We start from the raw sequence: 12186 nt of genomic DNA, 5'->3' as shown, positions 1-12186 counted from the left end.
TTCATCATCTGATACGATCGCGCAAAAATGTTGTATTGTCGTAATGTAGTATCGATGTCTTTCAAAAGATCAATATCACACTTAACATTTCTGGCAGAACGACATTCAGCAGCTTCATTAGAATCTACAATAAATAATTGTCCGTAACTGGGAGACTCATTTAACGATGGATATAATGATGTATTTATTTTGTAATAGATTTGTCCTTGTATTTTAAAGCAATATGGGCCATGTCTCTGAGAGGACAGGTTAACTAAATTAGCATTAAAAGAAGCAAATGAGAACGAACTATTAAAATTTCGAATACAGTCAAAAAAATTTTTAGATTTGACATGCGTTCCTAAAAATAAAGACTTTAATAATTGTGGAGGATCTGGCTGAGGTTTTAAGTTTACTTCATCGTGACGACAACAGTCATTAAAAGAACTGTATTTATTAGCAACTTTTTCAGCAGCAAAATGTTGTGCGTTGCAATGCTGACATTTCACATTCATTGTACCAATGTAATGTTCAGAGATCATACTTACATCATTAATGTTATTCAAATTTATTCGATTTATAGATAGATTTTGATTAACTGAAGATGCTCCGGATCTATGTTTATTATTTGTTTTACTGTAATTATGATCAAAATGATGTTGTAATGACGCAGATTCAAGATACAATGGACGATAATAATCGTGATCACCGGATTTATGTGCAGACTTAGAATCATAAGTATATGAAGTATTAGCTGACCGAGACGAAATTCTAATATCAGAGACTTGATTGAAAGGAATAGAATTCGAAAAGTTAGCAGAAGAATTTATGCTAGTAGAAATCCCATTCCCAGCGATTGATTGCCAGGATGTAGATCGAGCTGCAGACGTAGAAGAAACGCTTATAAGGTTATTCAAGATATCATATGATGTTGGATTTAAAGGGTGATTAGTATTATTAGGTGTTTTAATTGTATTGTTTTGCTCAGTGTTATTAATATTTCGAGAATTGGACTTATCAAAATGGGACGCTTCATAATGATTAGATAATTTATTACTTTTTATTTTTCGTTTATTACGTTGACGTTCTTTGTTTTTTCACTCGTACCCGTTTGATTTCTTCTTCTTCGGCAGGTGTACGTACAATTTTTCTGCGACCCATGATTATATAAATTAAAAAATTAATAATAACAGAAATTATTACCGTTATGAATAGCAATGACTTAATTATCTATTATGAAATAAATCAAATGAAAAATGGTCGTACAATCAAAATTTTGAAATAAGAATGAATCTTATGCGTTCATAAATCAAACGTTGATAAAATAAATTTAAATTATTATTTACAAGTCAGAATTGCTCAAATTTCAGTATATTTATAATTTATGAAAATAACAGAAACTTGTACAAGGATAATATATATATATATATATATATATATATATATATATATATATATATATATATATATATATATATATATATAATGAAGATAACAACATAAAAACACTTGTATGTCTATCTAACGATTATTTTTTGATTTAATTATGATAGTATACAATATATAAGATATATTTAAGTTCAATTATTTGTTTTTCTTTCGTAATGTTTATTCTTAGTTACTGTATATCAATTTTTATGTTTTAGTGGTAATGTTATTCTTTTATTCAGTGATTAATTCATAATTGTTCGAACAGTTAGTCTGATTTTTTTATATTCACTGTGATTAATTTATTTAGTCTGTTTGCGTATGTTTTGTTCCTTAATCTTTGAATACTGTGCTCGAAAGTTATAATAATTATAGTTACAGTTATGGTAATAGTTATTGTTATAGTATTAATTATATATATATATATATATATATATATATATATATATATATATATATATATATATATATATATATATATAGATGTAGTAATAGCTTAGTTTTTGCTATATGTTATTGATTATATTAATAAAATTTTAGATTTAATTGGAATAAAATTTTCTAATTGTAAGAATGACGTGATATCAGAAGTTATTAATTTTTGATAATTATTTTGTAAAGATTCTTGTCCAGTATGTTGTTAAATTCTCTAGTTGAAACAATAATTTCGTTATTGAACCAATTTTTTAATAGTTTAAAGTCTTCGCTTCAATGAAAATGATAAATCCACCTGAAAAAAAAAAATTATATTAATAAATCAGTTCATTCAGTAATGACTCTGAGAATCATAATTTAGACATAAGAAACGTCTTTGAATAGTATACTGATTTTTTTACTTAATAAAAAATAAACAAAATCGATGTCATAGAAATAATATTAAAGAAAAATTATGTTTAGAAAAATTGAACAAATTATTACTAATCATTACCATTTAGTATCCATAAATTTTCTCTTAAATCTCACAAATATCGTATGTGGGTATCTTCTTTAATGATTAATTAGAATATACTGCCGGAACTGATCGTTGTTTTGATCTAAAATTGTAGATCTAATTCTCTGTAAAGTAAAAAAACGTTATTAAATAAATTTCTTGAAATGTAATTGAAATATAATTATGTATATTATAAGACGGGTATACTTTAGCTATATTTTTATGCATGGTACTTATGTGAAATACATCTTTATGAATCTACCCTTTATCATATAGCTCTATGCCTTAGAGTATAAAATGAATAAATAAGTAAATACATAAAAATAATGCTAAGGCAGTATAAAACCGTAAAAATGTCTTAAACAGATCTTACGCATGTTAAATTTATAATTCATCAAAACAAAGTTAATTATAACTGTTAAATGAATGGAAATACTTACATGCACATAAATAATTTGAATTAAACAAAAAAATCACATGTATTCAAGACATTGTAAAGTAGCTGTCAACAATGTCAAAAAATAGTCGTATTCTAAATCCTAATCAAAAAGAATGTTGATCAGGATAATATGGTAGTTATTATTTATCAGCAACCCAACATTTGACAAATAAAATTAATAAACTGGCAGTCTTCTGCAATAAGCTCTAACCTATAATCGGCTGAATAAAAGTACAAAGAGACAGGAAAGTGTTCAGTAACTCGAAACCGAAAATAAAATAATGTGCTGTTATGTCGCAATAACTATAATGCTTTGGGTTGCATCTGGCAGGTGACACTATCTGTCAGATGAACCAGAATTTGAATATGTTAAGTAGTTGCATTTATAATTTAAATTTATATTTATATTTTAAATCGATTTAGAATTTCTAGTGGATTTAATATTTGATTTAATTGTTGAGTTTGGTCGTTGGGTGCACACGTGTCTTCGGAAGAGAAACTTTAATGTCAAGAAAATAGTACAAAGGAATATTGTACGAGAGCTGTAACTATTCACTCCATCTCTCCAATTTTTAAATAAACATCAACATTAAGTTCAATTGAACTCTTATCATTTAAACTCATACCTTGCCACTCAATCTCAATCAGTCAATTTTAAGTATATTTCAAATTAAATTATAAAATAAAATCCCGCGTGACAATAAACAACCCACTTGTCCACGAGGTGTCATCATCAGCAAATCTAGTAACCTCGCAGGACATAACAGTGCTTTGATTAGTGACATTTAGGGACAGTTTTCGATCCAGAGTTTTAATTTAACCAGTGTGAAGTTGTACCAACAGTAAAAATATGTATGAAGTGACATCTGTATCCGTCAATTACTCTGAACGTGTTTATTAATTTTATAATATCTATCTACTTTCATGCTTGTTTTCATCCTATTCTTTAATTTAGATGAAATATATGTGTCCGCAAACTATTCGTAACGTGATTCCTATTCTTTATTCCTATTCTTTAATTTAGATGAAATATATGTGTCCGCAAACTATTCGTAACGTGATTGGTTGAATATATCATAAGCATGAAAATATATGCAAACGCTATAGTAAGGCGCGCGCTTGCGCGCGCAAATTTGAATTCTAGTAAATAACATACTTTTGAAATATCGCTAGCAAATAAATTAATAATAATAATATCGTTATGAAAGGCCAAATAAATAAATTTAAGAAGAAATATTTTTCTTTTACTTGCGCGAAATTTTGTGCATGTGTATTTTGGCAGAAAAATTTAGATGACCATAAGTTAGACATAACAATAAAAAATTGGTCTTAATTACTGATGTTACCGTTGAATTACCTTATTATTAGTCTTGTTATGAAGGTTTAGAGCAAATTTTACAACAGATATATTTTCAAAATCCATGGAAAGTTGAGTCTATTTATATTTTGGAAAATAATCGCAATTAAAAAATCTTTACCGAACTAAATAAGTATATAATTACATAAGTGGAAAGAAACGAAATTGAAACTTAATTATTTAATTGATCATCCTATCAAATTTTCACGCCAATAAGTAAGCGCGCAGAGCTGCTGCGAAAAATACTATTTCCGAAACTACAGTAAGCTTTATAAAATGTTACCAAGAATGTCTCTTTTACTCTTGCAAATACCTTATGTAAAAGTTCAACCAAAATTAGACAACTTTTCAGAGAGCTTACTGTAATATAAGTAATATCTTAAAAAAATGACGTAATGAGCGAAAAATTCAAATGAATTTCACATCAAATTAAATTCTATTCGATAGAATACTCAATATCAACCAGAGTTATTTACTTTGTAATTTATTTTGGTAAAATTAAAACATCCAGATTCTAAAACGAATTATTTATTCAAACGTCATTATTATTATTATAAATATTAAATTTAAACATTTCAAATATCGAATTATTTTTCTGACAACATATCTTATATTTATGGTTAACATCATCAAATTATAAGTAATTAAAAATTAAGCAATCAGGTCACTTACATTATTATCATATTCTTATCAGTATCTTAACAATGTTTTAATAAATATAAAATACTCATGTCAAACATAGAACATTCAGAGACCACACTGGTCTACGTACCAGCGTACACAAAAAAAGCTCTTTCAACTACAAAGAATCACAATCATAATAATATAGCACATGAAGTTAAGCAATAAAAATAAACTTAAACAAAAATCTTATTTTTAAAATAAAAAAAATAACACTTATTTAAAACTTTTTTTTTTTAAATAAACAAATTTTACGTGTATACTTTGGAATGCTGAACTTATCAAGTTTTATTACCTTATATAAATTATTTAAAAAAAAAAAAAAAAAAATGAAGAAGTTTTTAAGACACAATCAAAAACGTTAGACCAGTAATCGCTACAAAACACACGTCGAAAAAAAAAAATAGTCCTCCGAATTTAATGAAAAAAAAAATAATTTTTGTAATCTAATTAAACACGCAGTAGTTGTTCAATTAGAAATTTAAATGGACGTTCAATACGTTTTCGTAAGGATTTCGTCAAGTAAATTTATTTTTATATATTTAAAAAAAAATAAAAAAAAAGCTTTGACGTCTTTGAGACGTAATCGAACAAAAAAAAACGAAAAAGAATAATTTTCCAAATAATTAAACATGTAGAAGCAGTTTTTCAATTGGAGATTTAAATTGACATACAATAACATATCTTTAAATTAATAACTTATCTTTGAAGATAAAATTATAGATATGTATTGTTATTGATCAATTCCATTTACGAATTGAAAAACTGATCTTCCGTGAATACTAAATAATAAAAATCCTATGATTAATTATCTGTGTATAGAAATTTCTAAAATTTCTATACATCACAGAACCTACTATGCATAAGTATCACAAGTTATTTATAATTAATAATACTTTTTAATGAGATGCATTTAGGTTTTAACCGATACTTTTAATTTAATCTTATTTTTTCAAATTTTGAGTGTCCATTAATTCCTCGGACTTACGTTTTGGTGGACGAACTCTTAATTTACGTAATTTGTCAGGAGTCAAAGTTGTTAAAGCCGTGTTAATTGTGATGTCGTCAACGGATGCTACCAAAAATTGAGTAGGACCATCTGCAAATCACAACATATCAATTAAATATTTTCGTATTTTAGATGTCAAGTAACTTACAAATAATATCACTAAAATATTAACTTTTAATCGTTAATAACTTTTCGAAATGACCGATACCGACTTTTCAAATTCTTAAAAAAAACTATTTTATATGTAAACTTATCAAAACTGAAAAATATATAAATTTGTATCTACTATTAACTCTCATGGTGAACGTCCTTAAATGATTAAATATTGTATTAAGTACTTACTAAGCGGTGTGTTAGCTTTCCCCAACATCTTCAAATGTGAACCTTTAGGGAAGTTTGCAGGTTTGGCATAGTTAGCGATCTTAACAGGCAATCTAATATCTTCGTCAACCACAACTCCACGACCATAAGTTGAACCAAACGTAGTTACAGATCCGAACTCTTGTTTTAAATAGCCGTAAACATCTTAAAAATAAAAATTAACATTAATATTTTTATAAATTAATAAACTCAATTCCAAACCTCAATGAAAAAACTTACAGACGATTTCCTCTAGTCCTTCTAAATTTTTCAAAGCGACGGTGCGAACTTCACGTGAGAAAGTGGGATCCTTGTATTTATTTTCAGAAATCGTTATTACAGATGACGGTAAAATAGTTAATTCTAAAGAAAATAAATTATCTTGAGGGTTTACGTATCTTGGATTAGGCTTGATCGTTTTAGCCCGAACAATTGTAATTACCTGTAATAAAAAATTCGAATAATTATTATAATGTACACTTTTTATAATTATTAATATTTAGTTAATTGAATAAAAAAATAATTTACTTACAGTTCGATCAACAATTTTAGGAGAGTATTCTGCAGCCAAAGTTCCCCAAAAAAGAACACGTACTCTCATAGTTGATCCATTGTTGACAATAATTTTGAATAAAGCCACCTGTTTCGATGAAAGTCCTGTTAACGGCGTTACCATTTTTGTTCCCTCAATAGAATCAACAAATCCGGTAATTTCCCTGAAATAAATTCAATTAAAACTATAAATTCAATTAAAACTAACGTATATTATCGACAAAAATTACGATATAATTATTTAAACAGTGAATAATGCAGATGTATGGCATAACCTAAATACATCCTCGTAAAATCTAAATACCAATGTTCTTTCAAGAAAGTTAAATAAATACTCACACACTATCATCACCAACGATCCACTCTTCAATTTCTTCATCTAGAGTGAAAGTATCAATCAAGGATCCGTCAGTCATTTTTAGATGTTTGCAGTAACTTAATATTTAAAATTAACAAATTTATACGTAATAAAAACGTGATCGGACAGTAAGAGAACGCGAACAGAAAAGAAAGATGCTTCCCCACTTTTTGGGGGAAAGGTTCTTTGCACATGCGCAGTAATTATGCGCGTATACTTTCTAAAGCAGAAAGTTAAAGTTATCATTTTTAATTTTTTATAGAGTATAAATTAATTATTAAAATAAATTTATTCATTATAATTAGTATATTAGTATAAATTATCTAACAAGCAATAAAAAATTTAATAAATATGAAAATAAAATATTCATGTTTGCACTTGCGCGTGCGTATGAGTTTTTCTACAACAAAGATCTTTGGTGGAAAGCAGCTTTTAAGTATAATTGAGTTCCTCTAGTATCTTTAGTAATTTTTCTAGTTTTTTTTCGTATACTGTAGTGGTTGTATGAGAAATTTTTAGCTTTAATACTTTAATATATTATATATTATAAATTGTCGATTTGATATATTATTGTGTCATTTTTAAGTATATTATACACTAGTCACAAAAATTAAGGGATATAAAAAAAATTCCAAATTTTTTGGTGATTTTCAGCGAGCTGTAACTCCGAGGAAAATGATCGCACAGAAAAAAAAAAAAAAGCAAATTGTAGCTCCAAGTGTCTAGTTTTTAGATATGACCATGAAAATTTTTTGTCATCGTCAGGTCTGGAGAAATCCTAAGAAAACTACTGAAAAAAATTTTTCGAAATTTTTTTCGTCTTAAAAAGGTCTACGGGCTTCAAAAAAATTTTTTCGATTATTTCGTTTAAAAGCTCTATTAGTAAATTTAATACCCTTTAATTTGACGTAATCAAAAAGCCTGTACGATAATTTGCCGCGGAGTTATCGTCAATCAAAGCAAAAAAAATTTTTTTGACTTTGGAAATCAATAACTCTGGAAATAATGACCGTATAGGAAATCGAAGGAGGGTTTTGAAAACTACACAATATTCTCTATAAGAAAACGTAAACCGCTTTTGAAGAAAAAATTTTTTTTGAATTGAAAACTCGGACTGAAAAAAAGACAAAAATTCGCATAATTAAGGATATTTGGATAACTTGGTATAACTTTGGATAAAATGGATGAACGAAGGATATCGTTGGTAATTTTTTAACTTCAAAGTGTCCCCTAAAATCCCTAAGAAATTCAAAGCGCTGCGATTTTTTGTTCATAGTGCCCAGAAGCTTCAAATTCTGTGTTTTCGCAAAAATCACCATTATGAGCAATTTTGTGATTTTTATTCATTTTTCCATTGAAAAAAATTTTTTTTTTCAAAATTCTTTATTTTTTCGATCAAAGAGATTGATTTTTCAAGAAATTAAAAAAAAAAAAAAATTTCAATTTTTTCGAAAATTTTTTTCGAAATTTTCTCAATTTTTTTCGACTGTTGTTTTACCGCCGGCATTAGCGTTACCCAAAGCGTACCACGTGGAGGTTGCTCGGTCGGATTTACGCTTCTCACACACGTGTGAGTGTGTGTGTGTGTGTGTGTCTTTGTCTGCGTGTTTGTCTGTTTGCAGCTGCCGAATGACCTCTGTACGCACGGCAGTAACTGCTCAGTACCGTGTATTGCCACCTCTGTTCCGAATCACAGCTCGTAAACGCTCTTGCATGTTGATGCATCGTCGAATATCACGTTGCGAAATTCCTTGCCAACAACGTAACAACGCTTGAGTCAACTGATGAAGATTGTGCAGTTGCGGATAGTCTCGCCGCAATCGACGCCCAAGCATGTCCCAAACATGCTCAATTGGGTTCAAATCAGGACTCATCGCTGGATGATTAAGCGTTGTTACGTTGTTGGCGCGGAGAAAAGTTCGCGTACGAACTGCAGTGTGAGGACGAGCATTATCCTGCATCAAAAATGACCGTCTTGCCCCCATGCGTGTGCGCATAGGCAGGACGTGTGGCTCCAGAATTTCGTCGACGTACCTATCGGCAGTCAACGTCCCACGAACGATGACCAACGGGGTTCTGGTATTGAAGGACACGCCTGCCCACACCATGACTGATCCACCATTGAAAGCTGTAACTGGTCTCGTAAAACCATCCCGATCTCGTTCTCCGTGACGGCGCCAAACGAGAGATCATCTATCGCTGCCATGAAGACAAAATCGAGATTCGTCAGTCCATAATACACTGGTCCACTGTCTACGACCCCAATGGTGATGATCATGAGCATAGGCCAATCGGGCTCGGCGATGTCGTGGAGTGAGCATAGGCACGCGATTTGCGCGTCTAGCGCGTAGTCCTTGCTCTCGAAAGCGATTTCGAACCGTCGATGCCGATATGTGTTGTTGGGGAGGACGTTGTCGACGATTGCGAAATTGATGAGCGATCGTGTGGGCATGCGCAGTAGGGTTTCGACGAGCTTCTCGAATGATAGCTCGATCATCACGCTCGGTAGTGATTCGTAGTCTACCTTGACCCGGACGACGATCGTAACTTTGAGTCGCGTTAAATCGGGCATAGGCCCGACTGATAACGGACTGGCTCACTCCCATAGAAGCTGCTACTTTCACCTGACTGTAGCCCTCTTGAAGGAGGGTAACAATGCGAGCCACATCTGTGGCAGCTAAATGTCGACGAGGCATATCAAAAGGTGCTTATCAAAGAAAAACTTACATAAAATTCACGTAAGGAATTTAGGCTAAAAAGAAAACGTAAAATTCAAGTTTTGTGTGAGGAAAAAATTGAGTTAATTTTTTTTGACAATAGTGAAGCATTCTGAAGACGATAAAAAAAAATAAAAAAAAATTTTTGATAAAAAAATTTCGAAAAAATTTTCGAAAAAATTGAAAATTTTTTTTTTTTTTTTTCAAATTTCTTGAAAAATCAATCTCTTTGATCGAAAAAATAAAGAATTTTGAAAAAAATTTTTTCAATGGAAAAATGAATAAAAATCACAAAATTGCTCATAATGGTGATTTTTGCAAAAACACAGAATTTGAAGCTTCTGGGCACTATGAACAAAAAATCGCAGCGCTTTGAATTTCTTAGGGATTTTAGGGGACACTTTGAAGTTAAAAATTACCAACGATATCCTTCGTTCATCCATTTTATCCAAAATTATACCAAGTTATCCAAATATCCTTAATTATGCGAATTTTTGTCTTTTTTTCAGTCCGAGTTTTCAATTCAAAAAAATTTTTTCTTCAAAAGCGGTTTACGTTTTCTTATAGAGAATATTGTGTAGTTTTCAAAACCCTCCTTCGATTTCCTATACGGTCATTATTTCCAGAGTTATTGATTTCCAAAGTCAAAAAAACTTTTTGCTTTGATTGACGATAACTCCGCGGCAAATTATCGTACAGGCTTTTTGATTACGTCAAATTAAAGGGTATTAAATTTACTAAAAGAGCTTTTAAACGAAACAATCGAAAAAATTTTTTGAAGCCCGTAGACCTTTTTAAGACGAAAAAAATTTCGAAAAATTTTTTTCAGTAGTTTTCTTAGGATTTCTCCAGACCTGACGATGACAAAAATTTTCATGGTCATATCTAAAAACTAGACACTTGGAGCTACAATTTGCTTTTTTTTTTTTTTCTGTGCGATCATTTTCCTCGGAGTTACAGCTCGCTGAAAATTACCAAAAAATTTGGAATTTTTTTTATATCCCTTAATTTTTGTGACTAGTGTATTTACTTTTAACCAATCACGTTACGAATAGTTTGCGGACACATAATTTGATATATTATTGTGTCATTTAAGTATATTATATTTACTTTTAACCAATCACGTTACGAATAGTTTGCGGACACATATATTTCATATAAATTAAAGAATAGGATTAAATTTTCGTCGATTAACGATCCAATTGATAAATAATTAGGAGAAGTAACTGGACATTCGGTAAACCGCGGTCCACTTCTTTCCCACAGAGTAATAATTTATACCTTGACGAACAAAACGATGATCTAACTCACTCGTCGAGGATGAAGTCCTAGTTGTAGTTGGCTTCCTTCATCTCGTCACTACTCCGGGGATCGGTCCTTCTTGATTTCCGTGGCACTCAGTCTGGCGGTCACACTACTTCTCCCTGTTCCACTGCACGGCTCACCTATTTTAATCCAAACTCACCCCCTCCTATTCTCCCTTTAGGCCCGAAGATCGACACGCGCCAGTGCTATGTCGAATAATTATCGATATTCGGTGACTTATCGATTAAGGATAATTTTACCCTGTTACAATCGAAATTATCGAGATAAAAAAATTTTTGGATTCAGATTAAGTATGTTTTTTATGTACTTTGTATCACTGAATTAGAATCTGAAATCTTGTTCCTTTGAAGTTTCAAAATCTCAAAAAAATCTCAAAAAACTAAAAAAATTAGGAAAATTACAGTGATATATATGAGACAAAAAATCTATTGAACACGATTGCTAATGACTTAGGTGCATTTTCATAGATGGAATATAATCTTAGGATTGAAAAATTGACAAAATTTTTGAATCTTTAAAAAATAGTATGTAAGGAGAAGGTACGAAGCCATATTTTCGAATTTCAGACTGTCCTTCGTTTATATCGGATTTTTTTTTCTTCAAATGACCTACGCAGTGGGTTCCTTTTACGTTTTCTATTTTCTTCTGGTGTTAATAAATTTTTTTTCTCATATTTATAACAGTAATTTTCCCGATTTTTTTGGTTTTTCAAGATTTTTTTCAATTTTTAAAACTTCAAATGGATAAGATTTTAGATTCAAATTCAGTGAAACAAAGTACATAAAAAATATACTCAATTTAAATCTAGAAAATTTTTTTATCTCGATAATTTAGATTTTTCATGATTTATTGCAATTTTTTTGGGGTTTTTTGCTTTTTTTTTTAATTTTGACGACTCAACGGGCTAATTAACAATCAGATTCAGATTCAGTGAATTGAAATACATAAAAATCATACTTGATCTGGGTCCACGAAATTTTATTCATCGCTGTGACTGCAGTTTTTCGCTTTTTTTTTTGGTTTTTTGGATTTTACTCAAAATTTTACGG

At 29.9% G+C, this 12186-nt stretch overlaps 1 protein-coding gene and 1 long non-coding RNA gene across 3 annotated transcripts; both read right to left on the bottom strand.

The window, feature by feature from the left end:
* Nucleotides 1–2046: 2046 nt before the first annotated feature.
* On the bottom strand, nt 2047–3100 carry LOC141537282 (uncharacterized). Its single transcript, XR_012480900.1, has 3 exons — nt 2779–3100; nt 2336–2463; nt 2047–2137 (listed from the first exon to the last, which is right to left on the bottom strand). It is a non-coding gene; the product is annotated as an uncharacterized LOC141537282 (long non-coding RNA).
* Nucleotides 3101–5350: 2250 nt separating this feature from the next.
* LOC141537216 (uncharacterized) lies at nt 5351–11344 on the bottom strand. Of its 2 annotated transcripts, none has more exons than XM_074258069.1 (5): nt 11093–11344; nt 6717–6900; nt 6425–6626; nt 6167–6349; nt 5351–5914 (listed from the first exon to the last, which is right to left on the bottom strand). In XM_074258069.1, exons 2-5 carry the CDS (start codon nt 6858–6860, stop codon nt 5760–5762), a joined length of 684 nt encoding a protein of 227 aa, XP_074114170.1. In that variant the 5' UTR covers nt 6861–6900; nt 11093–11344; the 3' UTR covers nt 5351–5759. The 2 variants fall into 2 exon arrangements, with proteins under 2 accessions (XP_074114170.1, XP_074114169.1); XM_074258068.1 differs by lacking the exon at nt 11093–11344 and adding an exon at nt 7076–7306 and having other exon boundaries at nt 5352–5914.
* Between the last annotated feature and the right edge of the window lie 842 nt (nt 11345–12186).

The sequence above is a fragment of the Cotesia typhae genome, unplaced genomic scaffold (assembly GCF_013202065.1).
Source record: "Cotesia typhae breed Kobodo isofemale line unplaced genomic scaffold, CoteBio_Ctyphae scaffold_70, whole genome shotgun sequence".
Lineage (NCBI taxonomy): Eukaryota > Metazoa > Arthropoda > Insecta > Hymenoptera > Braconidae > Cotesia > Cotesia typhae.
The sequence above is the reverse complement of the archived record's forward strand: the minus strand, read 5'-3'. Positions and strand labels throughout refer to the sequence as shown.

Bases quoted from the DNA above. Each gene is read 5' to 3' on its own strand.
- LOC141537216 (XM_074258068.1), bottom strand. From the start codon at position 7,152: ATGACTGACGGATCCTTGATTGATACTTTCACTCTAGATGAAGAAATT. The intron at 6,901-7,075 runs GTGAGTATTTAT...AATTTATTTCAG, and splicing joins ATCGTTGGTGATGATAGTGT to GGAAATTACCGGATTTGTTG. The intron at 6,627-6,716 runs GTAAGTAAATTA...TTTTTATTACAG, and splicing joins CTAAAATTGTTGATCGAACT to GTAATTACAATTGTTCGGGC.